Source organism: Caretta caretta, chromosome 10, assembly GCF_965140235.1.
Source record: "Caretta caretta isolate rCarCar2 chromosome 10, rCarCar1.hap1, whole genome shotgun sequence".
NCBI lineage: Eukaryota > Metazoa > Chordata > Testudines > Cheloniidae > Caretta > Caretta caretta.
In genome coordinates, this window is record NC_134215.1 from 20,335,499 (window position 1) to 20,350,058 (window position 14,560).

Sequence of the window (14,560 nt, forward strand, 5' to 3'; positions counted from 1 at the left end):
ACTGGAAGCAAGGAATTCCTGAGGTCTAATTTTGACTCTGGTCTTGGGCTAATTACTTAGCCTTTCTATGCGTCAGTTTCATATGGTCAATGATTATACTGATGTACCTCTTCTTCATAGAGTATCTGAGAGTACGTCTACATTATGGCAGGGATCTATGCTCTGAGATCGATCCACCAGCAGTTGATTTAGCAGATCTAGTAAAGACTCGCCAAATCAACTGCAGATCGCTCTCCATTCAACCCCTGTACTCTACCCCCAACGAGAAGAGTAAGGTAAGTCGACAGGAGATTTTCTCCCGTTGACCTCCCACAGTGTAGACCCCGCGGTAACTCAACCTAAGTTACATCGACTCCTAATACGTTACTCACATAGCTGGAGTTGCGTAGCGTAGGTCGACTTACCGCGGTAGTGTAGAATCATAGAATATTAGGGTTGGAAGAGACCTCAAGAGGTCATCTAGTCCAATCCCCTGCTCAAAGCAGGACCAACACCAACTAAATCATCCCAGCCACGGCTTTGTCAAGCTGGGCCTTAAAAACCTCTAAGGATGGAGATTCCACCACCTCGCTGGGTAACCCATTCCAGTGGTTCACCACCCTCCTAGTGAGATGGTGTTTCCTAATATCCAACCTAGACCTCCCCCTCTGCAACTTGAGACCATTGCTTCTTGTTCTGTCAGCTGCCACCACTGAGAACAGCCTAGCTCCATCCTCTTTGGAACCCCACTTCAGGCTGCTATCAAATCCACCCTCAATCTCCTCTCCTGCAGACTAAATTACTCCAGTTCCCTCAGCCTCTCCTCGTAAGTCGTGTGCCTCAGCCCCCTAATTATTTTCATTGCCCTCTGCTGGACTCTCTCCAATTTGTCCACATCCCTTCTGTAGTTGGGGGACCAAAACTGGATGCAATACTCCAGGTGTGGCCTCACAAGTGCCGAATAGAGGGAAATAATCACTTCCCTCAATCTGCTGGCAGTGCTCCTACTAATACAGCCCAATATGCCATTGGCCTTCTTGGCAACAAGGGCACACTGCTGATTCATATCCAGCTTCTCGTCCACTGTAATCCCCAGGTCCTTTTCTGTAGAACTGCTGCTTAGCCAGTTGGTCCCTGCCTGTAGTAGTGCATGGGATTCTTCCTTCCTAAGTTCAGGACTCTGTACTTGTCCTTGTTGAACCTCAACAGATTTCTTTTGGCCCAATCCTCCAATTTGTCTAGGTCACTCTGGCCCCTATCCCTACTCTCCAGTGTATCTACCTATGTGTAGACATAGGTAGACATCTCCCTATGTGTAGACATAGCCTGAGATGGAAAGCACTTTTATAACTGCTTAGTATTTACACACAGTAACTGAACTGGGACTGTTTCTGTTGGTTTGTCTTACAGGTATGAAAATGGGTCAGCTTATTACCATGAAGATGATCGTGAAGGTCTCTTAAAAGTCTGTAGGCTTGTTATTCACTCTTGCTACGAAGACTACACAGTAGAAGGATTCAATGTGTTATATAATAAGCAGCCTGTTATATACATTAGTTCTGCAGCCAGAACAGGCTTGGGCCAAATTCTCTGCAATCAGGTAAGTAGTTTTAGTGTAAAGTTTTGAGTCTTTGCTGCATATAGAAACTTGCAGGCCTCATCATGCCTCGTGGTAGCCTAGCTAGATTTTGAGAGTAGATCTAGAGGTTCACAGGTAGACGCTGGTCTGTTGTAGTAGTAGCATGTTTTTGTGTGGGCCGTTGCGGGTGGCTAATGGGTGGGTGGAGGATTGCCTTTTCATCCCTGTTGTAACTAGAAGGTCCTTCATTTATCACCATTCTGGAGCATCGACGGCTGAGCTGTCAGTGGGGCTTTACTCAGAGTTTGCCAGTGATACTCTGTCAACCAGAGAGGATCTTTTAGAGCAAAGTGAGGCTTTCTGATTCCCAGGTGGCTGAACATGCTGTGTCTGCAACAGTCTTATTTGTGCATTCACATGGCCTTCATCATCCTGGTACCTGAGCTTCTTCCAAGTTGTTAAATAACAGAAATACCCTGCTCCCTCTCTCTGCCTTCCCGGCTTATGGAAGAAATAGCGTTTATAGAGGTGGGGTTTTTTTTTGTTTGGTTTTTTTATGAGTTTGTGCGTGTGTACGTGCACACTGAACTTAAGTTTTCTTGTACTGTCCTAATGGTCTGATTTTTTTTTTTAAGCACAACTTCCTTGACATGTCTAAATTTTATCTTTTAACCAAAGTTAGTAACAACTGATGTATGAATAAACAAATGAAAATCGCAAATAAGATTGTCCTAAAGCCAGCCAAGGAAGGATGAGAAACCATGCCCTGAAGCCAACCAAAAAATCTGCCAAAACAATAATACAAAACATAATGTTATCGTTTGTAAGACTGCTTTATTAATTATAAGATTCCAAAGCAATTCCAAAACACAAAAAAGAACATAAATATATTGGGAATAAACTAAAATAGCCCAGAATGGAGCTATAGGGTTCTAGTTTACAATATTCATCTAGACAGCAAGATGATGATCTCTGATTGCACACAGTTTTTATATTCCAGCAGTAGTGATGTGAGAGTTGTAAAGAGGAATTTTCTGAACTTTTCATATGAAACAATTGTATCTGATATCTTTTTTTTTTTTAAAGCGTGATTGTTCCTGGTTTCATGTAGACATTTCAGTATAATAATCATTTTCTTTTGCATGACAAGCTTCTTGTTTGAAATTGTATTATCACTAAAGTGTTAGTGAAAGATGTCTCAATTTACTGTTGAACTTTAATTTTTTCAAAGAACTTGGATGCAGAAAAATATTCCTAGGAAAAAGTAATCTCACTGAATTTTTACTTGGAATAGCAAGCTTGTAGATAGGTCCTGAATAAGAGAAATTTGTGTTTTTTAAATTTAATCTTTGAAAAAAGGCCGACATTATATACAACAGCATGTTGTAAAAATACATGCAATATATAGCATAAATTGTATGAAAATTTCTTGTCTTAACTCTCTACTATGCAATAATAATTTTGCATAAGTGAATATATATACACACACCACCTATAGGACTACTCATGTGCTTAAACGTTTGCTGGATTAAGGCCAGATTGCTCTGGGCTGGACAGGACTGAGTCCACTGTGAGCAGCCTCATTTCCCTGGTGAAGATTAGTGTTTTATCTGTGCCCTGATACAAGATACAAACTCTGAAAAATGTCCAGGTTTGACTTATTGTCTACTTCCACTTACTCATGTTAAAAACTAACTGTTATTTTACAACTGTTTTGTTACTTTACAGTGGTCTCACTCTCTTCCTTTTCTCCACTCTTAGTCTGATCATAAGTTCTAGCAGAAAACTCATTTTTAAAATGCAAGGAAAATCACTGGTAGCAGAGCCTCTGTCACTATGTGTTTGCTTCTTTCAGTGGCTTTTTTTTATTCCTCCTTGTATTTTTGTGAGCAGTTTAAATAAGTAACATAAATCATGTGTCAGTTGTTCAAATTCCATCTTTCTCATTGCAGCTTGGGTTGCCCCTTTCATGTATGTGCCGCGTGCCTTGTAACACCATGTTTGGATCCCAACATCAGATGGTAAGTTTTGGGCATTGTCTTTTTAAACTGACCTTTTTCTTTTTGCTTTGAAGAAGGCTTATTAAGGAGTGATTTGAGAATGTTGTTAGGAAAGAGTGGTGAATGTTTGACTTTTTCATCCTCTGAGCTTTCTCGGTGTAGATGTAACAGCACATTGCCTATTAATTGGCCTTAATCTCTTAAATGTAATGAAATCAGAAATACGTGTAGCACTTGTATCCTGAACTCTGTACTTATTATCTGCAGTATGTATTTTGGTGCAGTCAGTAAGGGCTTTCTAGTTTTGAAACCCTGGATATATGTAGACCTTCTGAGGTAAATTTTTAAAGGAGAAGTTTAGGCTTGAACACTAAACTTCTTTTTGTTGCTGTGTATGCCATTGTGATGAATGATTAAACTTTTCCTTGTGTTTTAATAGATTCACACAGATAAAAGTCCGCGGAAGTTTGTGTTACAAAAAAAAGCCTGATTTTTAGAGTTGAAAGAAGAACCCTAAGTATATGAGGATCCAATATAACTCCCATTGAAGTCAATAGAAAGACATTCTGAACTTGTAGCATTGGAAAGTACTGTTGAGTCTATGCTTCTTAAGAGAAGGAGTATAAATTAAATAGTTTTCTTCAGTAGAATTATGTCCAGTGTAAATTCAAAACTCTGAATTTAAAAGCACCTACTTTATCTGTGTATTTATGGTGTATTTGACTTATTTTGTCTTTGTGGCTATGTGGAAATGGGGAAATCGTAAATTCAGACAACAAGGTATTAAGAATTTAATCAGTGGATCAGCTTTTAAAATGTCAGGATACTATCCTATGCTACTTTTAGAAACCCCAATTTTCCAGTTCAACGGGAACATATTATGTACTGTCTGTCTAATGCAGTGTTTATATTTTTTTCTTATTGGTGACAGGATGTTGCTTTATTGGACAGACTGATTAAAGACGATATTGAATCTGGAAAGCTGCCACTATTACTCGTGGCCAATGCTGGTAAGTATCCTGAGCAGATAGGAATAAAACAGTATCCTAGAAATTTTTTTTTTTTTTTTTTTCAGAATTTGGAATTGTAGATAATATTGATGACTTGTGTTAGAGTAGATCATTGGTTTCTTGATACAGAATATCATAGTGACTGCATAATATTTAGCTGTCCAAGAAGTTATTTAAAGGAGTGACTTAGGACCAGATTGTACAATGTTATTACCATTCATGAGAACTTACTCATAAAAGTAGTTCTGTTTATGTCCGCGGGCATGCTTGCATGACTTAGAGCGCCGCAGTTTGCTCCTTAGTGAGCATAGCTTAGCTTTTGAAAAATGGGATTCTGGAGCTGACCAAGAACCTTTCTATCGTGTTGTACATGCCATTACATTCAAAAATTAACTTTCTCTGAATGAATAATTGAGCAAACATCTAAATTCTTCTTTAGTGAGGAAAGAGGGTTGTGGGTGTTTTTGTTTTTTGTTTTTTTGGTAAGTGGAGGTGGGAAGAAAGTGCTGTGTTTGCTTTTTCCCTTTAGAAATAATAGGGGTTTTCTTTATTTTGGCAAGGTTGTTCTTTGATGAATTAGGTGTATTGAACTTTTTTTAATCACAATGGCTGCGTTTTTGAATGCTTATGACATCTAGTCTCCCAAGCAGGGCTTTGGAGCAGAGCCTGCAGAGCAGCTCTGGAGCAGTGGAGCTGCAGGTTTTTTCCTGGAGCTGGAGCGGAGCCGGAGCACAGCTCCAAAGCCCTGCTCCCAAGTACTTTTAATTACATAGATAAGAAGAAAACAGAGCTTTAAATACTATGAATAAAAATCACATTCTCAGTCAATCACGTTGAACTTCCATGGTATCCAATGTCCTAATTGCACGATCTCTCTCTTCACTTCTTCATGAGTCCATCAAGAAGATAAGACTTGAATTTCTAATTTATTAATTTAAAAAAAAAAAAAAAGAGGACACCAAACTTCTTCCCTCCCTGCAGGTGACCTTTTAAACACTATTTGGAGTTATTTACTAATGTAGATCTAGAGTTAAATGCACAATCAAAGTTTATGTTTGCTGACTTACACATCTGATATTTAAAGTGACTTTTCTTTCCTTTTAATTCAGGTACGCCAGGAGCAGGTCATACAGACAAACTTGGGCGACTGAAAGAACTCTGTGAGCAGTATAACATGTGGCTACATGTAGAAGGGTACAGACCTTGAGACTTCTTTCTTGTGTAATCATATTCACTAATGAAACTTCCGATAATGGAGCAACTTTTAATTCCATAGCTAACATACTCTAATGGCCACAGCTGACTCTGCATGTTTTGCCATTATTAAATGTTTTATATGCCAACATAAATTTGCCACTCTACAAAGTGTAGAGCCCTGCAGATGTCACTTTTTGTTGCAAAAGGTTATTCATGTATATGTAATTACTCGGCATGGAGTCAGTATATAGATGTGAGTAGCCTGCCCTTGCTTTGAAGTGCTTGGACAAGACATAAGGTAACAGTTCATAGGGATTACTGAAGAAGTGAAGGGAGGCTGGAGTGCTTTAAGAGATGAGATTTAGAGGAGTAGAGGACATGTGGTGGCTAAGGAAACTGGTGCAATAGGTAGCATGATTTAGAACAGGAATAACGGCATAAGTAGTGTTATTAGAGGAGCCCCTGCTTTTAGACTACGAGGCCTTCAGAGCAAAGCCTGTTACCTATTTGGCCTGAGCTACCACTATACGCAGTTGTGTACCATACATTTATGGCGTGCTATAAATCATTGACAGAATGCTACTGATGAAGTATGATTAGCACAGGATGGATTAATATTTCTAAAAAGTTGGACTGATATCTAGACTAAAATGAAATTTTAGTTGTCTGAATTCTGGAATATTAAATTGCAGTCTCTACTGTATGTGCAGTAAAAAATACATGAACAACAATGACCTCCTTTTATACAACTGCATGAAAACGCTACCTTTTAGTTGAAGAAAAGCTGTAAATAATTAATTTAGCTAAGACTGTTTTCCTTTCCAGAGTGAATTTGGCAACTTTGGCTTTAGGTTATGTCTCCTCTTCAGTACTGGTATGTACTGGTGTATCATAAGTATAATGCTCTAGACTTTAAAGTTGTTACATAATTAAAATGTAGGTGGCCCATAATAAACTTGAATGTTTTTTCTTTAGGCTGCAACAAAATGTGACAGCATGACTCTTACTCTGGGTTCCTGGTTGGGTCTCCCAGCAGTACCTGCAGTGACACTCTACAGACATGAGGATCCTTCTTTGGTAGCTGTGACTTTTTTTTGAATGAACATTTAAATACTAGAGACTTCAAAACTGCAACCATGACATGATTCTTTGTTCCTTATAGATGCCTAAAGAAACAATAAGTTGCAAAAGATCATTCTGTTAATGTTGTGACACGTTTTGTCCTTTCATAGCATGAGAATGAATCTGATTGTGTTGAAATTTTAGTTATTCAGTGACAGTATTCTTTCTTGCCTTTAGTCCTTAGCTGCAGGGCTAACATCAAGTCAGCCAGTAGAGAAACTCCGTGCCCTGCCCCTATGGCTATCCTTGCAGTACCTGGGACATGATGGGATTGTTGAGAGAATAAAGCATGCATCTCAGCTGGTAAGAAGTAGTTCGTCTTCAAATGATATGCAAACTTTTGCTTTTCTAAGAGTGGGCAGGGGGATCTTATTAAGGATCTTTCTACCATCTTACTTGAATAAGTTCATTCTCCAGACAGAAATTTAGTTTAAATGGCAGTGTCTGGTTTGGTTACTGTCATCTGGGCATGAATAGCACTGTATAGTTACTCACCTCTTTATTTAAGAGCACTTTGATAACCATTTTAAATGCATCTCTGAATATGATGAAGCATCTCAGAAACAAGTGCAGCGGATCTGAAATAAAGCAAGAATTGTTACCAAATATTCTGAAGGTGTTATATTACTGCATACTATACTAAGACCAGCCATGTTGACAGCTACAGTATTGGCATTCTTTTTCGGGTATGTCGTCTTTGCGGGGAGAGAGGAAAGTTAGGAATTGCAATGGGAAATCCTAGTGGATATAGGTTATGGGTAGTTTTTACCCTGACTAGCTACATCAAGGTAAAAACCCAGGTGAGGAGTATGGGGTAGACCTTGACTAGATACGCTGAGATAAAAACTACCCATCTCCTGTCTCCACTAGGATTTTGCATTGAGATTGCTATCTCAAGGTAAAAAACACCACTTTTTGCAGTAAGGCATCGCCTTAATATGCCCACTAGAAAAGGACTCAGGTAGGCGTTTATAGGTTTTACATTTTTTGTTGTTGTTGGACATTGTTTAAGAAGCAGTTTGGTTATCAAAACTATTTAAAGGAGTCTAAAGATGTAGTGGGATCCTTTCAGACTGAAAACTTACCCAGAGGATATGGAATCAAATCAGATTTCTAAAATTGGTTGTAAAATTTACTTTCAAGGCAGCCCTTGAGTATTTTTACTTTTAAAGGAAGGATAGCCTTTTGTTTTATGCACTGGATTGGGACTTAAAAGGTTTGGTGCCTGGCGATGCCACAGACTTCCTGTGTGACCTTAGGCAAGTCACTTAATCTCTGTGCCTCAATTCCCCATCAGTAAATCCTGTCCCCCATCCTTTGTGTTTTCTATTTAGAACGTATGCTGTTCAGGGTATAGAAAGGTCTCTTACTATGTATTTGTACAGAGCCTCGCACAATGAGGGTCTCTAGGCTTACTGTAATGGAAATAATAAATAGTAATTTATAAATCACTGAGACAAGGGGTTCCAAATGGAAGTAATGAGGGTTTTTTAAATGAAGTGGGAAGAACTGTTTGGAAGTTATAGCTCTTCAATGAGATTCACAGTAGTGTGTGCTAGACAGTCTCTCATGTATAATATTTGACCATAACCAAGGTTGCAACTTTGTCACGGAGGTCACGGATTCCGTGCCTTTCCATGACCTCCATGACTTTTTGCAGCAGCTGGTGCACCTGGCTCAGGGGCAGCTCAGGCAGCCCCTGCACCAGTCGCACCGGTCACTGCTGCGGCAGTCTCGGGCCACCGTGCCCGCCCCACCCCCAGCAGCAGAGTTTGGGTGTGGGAGGGGGCATGGGGTTGGGGCATAGGACAGGGTGAGGCAGGCTATGAGCAGCGCTTACCTGGGGGGCTCCGCGGAAGCAGCAACATCCCCCTCGCTCAGGTCCTAGGTGGAGGCGTGGCCATGCAGCTCTGCGTGCTGTCTCCACCTGCAGGCACCACCCCCGCAGCTACTATTGGCCACAGTTCCCAGCCAATGGGAGCTGCAAAACCAGTGCTCTGGATGGAGGTGCCTAGGACCTAAGCAAGGGGGATGTCGCCGCTTCCGGGGAGCCCCCCAGGTAAGCACCACTCAGAGCCTGCCTCATCTTGTCCCGTGCCCCTGCCCCCTCCCACACCCAAACTCTGCTGCTACTGTGCAGGGGAGGTGTGGACCAAGGTTGGGAGCCTGCTACCCCTCACAGCACCAGTGGGGGTCCTGGGCCATGCACTGCTGCCTGCCCTCTTACCCTCCCCCGCCCCCGCCCCCCCCCAGCACCGGCTGGGTTCCCACGCAGCTGGCCGCATGCCCCCACTCCAGCACCAGCAGGGGACCCGCAGCCCGCCAGCCCCCGCCCCCCAACATCCGGGCTACCCTCCCCGAGCACTCGCGGCAGCCCCACCCCCCAGGTTTTAGTCAGGGGTATATAGTAAAAGTCACGGACAGGTCATGCATGGGCTGTGAATTTTTGTTTACTGTCTGTGACTTTTACTAAAAATACCCGTGACTAAAACATAACCTTAACCATAACCGATAGATTATTATACTACTACTTCCTCTATTCTTCACGTAGATGCTAATTCTTCTCAGGTGTTTAATGCCCAGTTGAAGTTAATGGGAGCTGTATACATGCATCCACAGGCTGACTGTAGTCCATAGGTAGTAATTTCTCCCATTAGTATGTGGGAATTTATACATCCACAGTCTTTTGAACGGACTAAATAAAATTTATCTACAAAGCTTAGGTGTATACATATATGCACATGTTTGAGTCCTACAATAAACCATTTTCCTAAATAATATACTGTTGAAATTCCATGATATTAGTAATATTAATTAGACAAAGATTATTGTTTGTAGCATCCTAACTTTAAACTTTGTAAATGTAAGCTCACACTTACGGATGTTGAGTTAATGTTGTCTCTGTCCATGAAAAGTAATTTCAAACCAAAAAATCTTTGTTTTTTATTCTTTGTTCTTTAGAGTCAGAGGTTGCTGGAAAACTTGAAGAACATGGATTTCATTAAAACTTCGGTACAACATGCCTTTAATACTTGGAGTAGTTTAGCAACTGGTGGTTATTAAATATCAAAATTTTTGTGAAACAAATTATCTTAAAAAATGTGTGACCCTACCCACAGCCTTGGTCGTGGTGGTATCATTCTGACTACTGAAATTACCCCTTAAAGTGTCAATGGGATTGTATAAATTTAGTTGCATATAGCAGGACTTGGTCCCTAGATTGTATTCCTTGTCCCATTGCTGTTTCTCTCTACGCACACACAAGCTATGGATATAATGCTCAGAGGCTGCCTCTGTGTTGCTGAATAGCGCTTAATGTATTAAAACTTACTCAATATTTTTATGGTGCACTTTTTTATATTTGAAATTCATTCTTGACTATGAATTTAGCAGCACCCTGGCCAGATGTTGGTATAGTGTGGATGTTCTTACATCTGTAGACAAAGTAGTTGTCTTGCTGTGAGGGTGTTATGATACAAGAGAGTGATGTTTGTTTAAAAAAAACAAACCCGCTGATCTTAATTGAACATTCTAGTTTTTAAATTAGTTATCTCTAATGCAGCTGCTTCTAATCCAGTTTCAGTCGAAAAGATGCCCTATTCAACAGATATTTTTATTGATCTGACCCTCTGTATATTAGAATAAATACTGTATTCACACTCGTTTTCTTGGAAAACAAATGACCACAAATCACTGTGAGTGACAAAGTAATTTCATTTGTGAAAATAATCTTTTAGAACTCATCAGAGTTACGGAGATCCACTGTAGCCATTCCACCTTCCCCCATTTATGTTCTTGATAGCTTCTACTTATGTCACTGAACAACTCAATTATCTATTCAGAGAGATTTATGCAAGAAACTTTGCTCATAGAGCACCAAGGAAGAGTTAAAGCTATTTAAAAAAAAAAAATTAAATGCCTGTCAGTGAATGTATTCACATTTTTCACTTTATAATGCCCGAAATTCAGTTGTGTGTAACTACTGTAACTGAAATAGAATAAAATCCCTTTTTATGTGAGAGGTAGTTTACTTTGCTATGTTTGTGTATATATTGAGACTATAAGAGTGGCTGTACTAGGTTAGACCAAGGGTCCAACTAGCCCAGTAACCTGTCTTCTAACAATGGCCAATGCCAGATGCATTCAGAGGGAATGAACAGAACAAGGCAATTATCAAGTGATCCATCCCCTGTCGTTTAGTCCCAGCATCTGGCAGTCAGAGGCTTAGGAGCACCCAGAGCTTGGGTTTGTATCCCTGACCATCTTGGCTAATAGCCATTGATGGACCTATCCTTCATGAATTTATCTAGTACTTTTTTTGAACCTAGTCATACTTTTGGGCTTCACAAAATCCCCTGGCATCGAGTACCACAGCTTGATCATATTGTGTGTAGTACTTCCTTTTGTTTGTTTTAAACCTGCTGCTTATGAATTTCATTGGTGATCCATGGTTCTTGTGTTACGTGAAGGAGTAAATAACACTTTCACTTTCTCCACACCATTTATGATTTTACAGATCTTGGTCACATCCCCCCTTGGTAGACTCTTTTTCAAGCTGAATAGTCTTTTTAATCTCTCCTCATATGGAAGCTGTTCCATATCCCTAATCATTTTTCTTGCCCTTCTCTGTACCTTTTCCATTTCTAATACATACCTTTTTTGAGATGGGGCAACCAGAACCACATGCAGTATTCAAGGTATGGGTGTACCATAGATTTATATAGTGGCATATTTACTATTTTATTATCTATCCCTTTCCTAATGGTTCCTAACATTCTGCTTTTTTGACTGCTGCTCTGCATTCAGCGGAAGTTTTTAGAGAACTATCCATAATGACTCCAAGATCTCTTTCTTGAGTGGTAACAGCTAGTTCAGCCTCCATCATTTTGTATGTATAGTTGGGATTATGTTTTCCAGTGTGCATTACTTTGCACTTATCAACATCTGCCATTTTGTTACTGAGTTTTGTGAGATCCCTTTGTAACTCTTTGCGGTCTGCTTTGGACTTAACTATCTCGAGTAATTTTGTATTGTCTGCAAACTTTGCCACCTCACTGTTTACCTCTTTTTCCAGATCATTTACACACAGTTTTATGATCTAATTTTTTGTTATTACTGAGTCAAAACATTATGGAAACTAGAACATTGTTAATACTGACAAAACCAAATGATGTGGCGGTCTCTACTGTCAGTTTTGTACCTACAACAATAAAGCTGTTTTAAGTGTTTTCATAACACCATGGATTTTTTAATTCCATTTTTAGGTTGAAGATGAACTTAGCTCTCCTGTAGTGGTATTCAAGTTTTCCCTGGAACTTCCAAATATAGGTGTGTAATTTATAGACAAAACGTGATGGTTTCAGATCTATTAATTCAAGAAACTAGTTTTATTAAATACATTACATTGTGCACTTTTTCTTATTAGTCTGAACATAAAACAAGTTTTGTTTATACAGCAGTGGTTTGAACCACCTCATAAATTGTACTCTTGTTGCAAAGTTCCATTGCATTGAAACAATGGAAGGTGATTACAAATTGTTGGAATACATACATTTCAATGCTATAATTGCTTTTGGAATGACATCTTTTAAAATCCCACGTTTACCCTTTTGAGGTCAAATAGAGTTTAATTTTCTTAGATTTCATAAAATTTCATAAAAATGTTGTTTGTCTAAAAATACTGCCTTTTGCTTTAATTAAATAAATGAAACTCTGTCTCTGCGATTTTTGTCTCTTTGGGTTCAGATCAGATGCTACATGCTGGACCGGCATCTTCAATTCAACACCCTATAACCAGCAATGAGAGACATATTTGTGACACCTTCAATCAGTGGGTAAGATTTGAGGTTCATTTCTTTTAAGAACTAAAATGAATGATCTGTAAAACGGAGGATGATTGGGTGGCTCAGGGAATATATAACCTAGAACAGACTAGGTCAGTAGTGACTGATAACACTTGCCACCCAATGGCTATTTGGTATCCTATGTGAAATCAGCCCGGAGAGTTTTTGGGATTAAAAAAGATGGTTTTGGTCTGAAGCACTGGCAACCCGGTGTCTTTCATGTGTTTTAAGGTACAAAATAATTATTCTGAATTTTAAACTCTGATGAAAACATTGATTCTTTTAACTCTTGCATACCTCAAGAGGTGTGTGGTTTTTTTTTTTTTTTTTTTAGGCCACTAAGATTAAATAAATTTAGTTTTTCCTCAGGCATTTTAAAAAAAAAAAGTGCAGATCTGAGAGTTACATTGCATTTACTTTGCAACAGATATGTCTCCATTTTAAATTGGTACTTTTGGGAGATGAGGGATGTCCTACATTAGGGAGTCCAATATCCTAGGAGAGGAGTGAGTGTCTCCTCCCTCTTGCCACAAAAACTTGTCTAGGTTTCTACTGCTCAGAAGTGGAGTAAGCTAAAATTTAAGGTGTTAAACTGCTTACTAGTAATTTTGACACATCAAGAACTACTGCAAGATCAGCTGATTTACTTTTGACATCCATTTGAAATGTCAGTTTCCACTCAATCTTTGAAACTTTCTGTCTGCAGTAACTCCTCACTTAACGTTGTAGTTATGTTCCTGAAAAATGTGACTTTAAGCGAAACGATGTTAAGTGAATCCAGTTTCCCAATAAGAATTAATGTAAATGGGGGGGTTAGGTTCCAGAGAATTTTTTTTCATCAGACAAAAGACTATATATATATATAGATAGATAGATAGATACTGTACACAGCAATGATGATTGTGAAACTTGGTTGAGGTGGTGAAATAAGAGCGTGGGATATTTCCCAGGGAATGCCTTGCTGCTAAATGATGAACAAGCACTCGGCTGAGCCCTCAAGGGTTAACACATCGTTGTTAATGTAGCTCACACTCTACGAGGAAGCACAAATGGCGGGAGAGGAGACAGTATGGCAGACAGAGACGCACACCCTGCGTGTGAGTGTGTGAGAGATGCGCATTGCCCCTTTAAGTATGCTGACTCCACTCTAAGTACATTGCCTTTTTAAGTAGATCAGCAAGTTGAGACAGCAGCTGCTGCTAGCAAGCTCCCTCTGTCCTGAGCCCTGTCGTGTTTCCCCCTGCTCTATGGAGATGGGGTAAGTGGGGGGCAGGAGCAGGGGGGAGGGGGACACCCTGATATTAGCCCCCCCCGCTCTTCTTTCCCGCCCCCACACACACAGCAAGCAGGAGGCTCCGGGAGCAGCTCCAAGGCAGAGGGCAGTGGCAGAAGGGACAGCTAAACTGTTGGCAATTGATAGCCTGCTGGCCAGCTGCTGCACAGGGAACTTAGGGGAGCGGGAAGCTGATGGGAGGCTGCCGGTCCACCCTGGTTCCAAGCCCGCACTAGCTAGCTCCAATGGGCTGCTCTTTCTGCAAGCAGTGAACAAAGTAGGCGGCTGCCAAACAACATTATAAGGGAGCATTGCGCAACTTTAAACGAGCATGTTCTCTAATTGATCCGCAATGTAACAATGAAACAGCGTTAATCAGGACAACTTTAAGTAACTGTACTTCCTTACTCCAGTCTAAGGGTATGTCTACACTACGAAATCAGGTCGAATTTATACAAGTCGGTTTTTTAGAAATCGGTTTTATATATTCGAGTGTGTGTGTCCCCACAGAAAATGCTCTAAGTGCATTAAGTGCAGTAACTCGGCAGAGTGCTTCC

The 14,560-nt window shown here is 40.1% G+C and overlaps 1 protein-coding gene across 1 annotated transcript in view; it reads left to right on the forward strand.

Annotated features, from left to right (window-relative positions):
* PDXDC1 (pyridoxal dependent decarboxylase domain containing 1) overlaps positions 1-14,560 on the forward strand; it is a 55,149-nt gene that overhangs the window by 21,413 nt on the left and 19,176 nt on the right. Inside the window, exons 6-15 of the mRNA XM_048868274.2 lie at positions 1,390-1,579; positions 3,511-3,579; positions 4,490-4,568; positions 5,678-5,762; positions 6,591-6,639; positions 6,741-6,842; positions 7,065-7,190; positions 9,849-9,899; positions 12,152-12,215; positions 12,633-12,721. Of these exons, the coding sequence (XP_048724231.1) occupies positions 1,390-1,579; positions 3,511-3,579; positions 4,490-4,568; positions 5,678-5,762; positions 6,591-6,639; positions 6,741-6,842; positions 7,065-7,190; positions 9,849-9,899; positions 12,152-12,215; positions 12,633-12,721 (904 nt within the window). The remainder of the gene's footprint in view (positions 1-1,389; positions 1,580-3,510; positions 3,580-4,489; positions 4,569-5,677; positions 5,763-6,590; positions 6,640-6,740; positions 6,843-7,064; positions 7,191-9,848; positions 9,900-12,151; positions 12,216-12,632; positions 12,722-14,560) is intronic.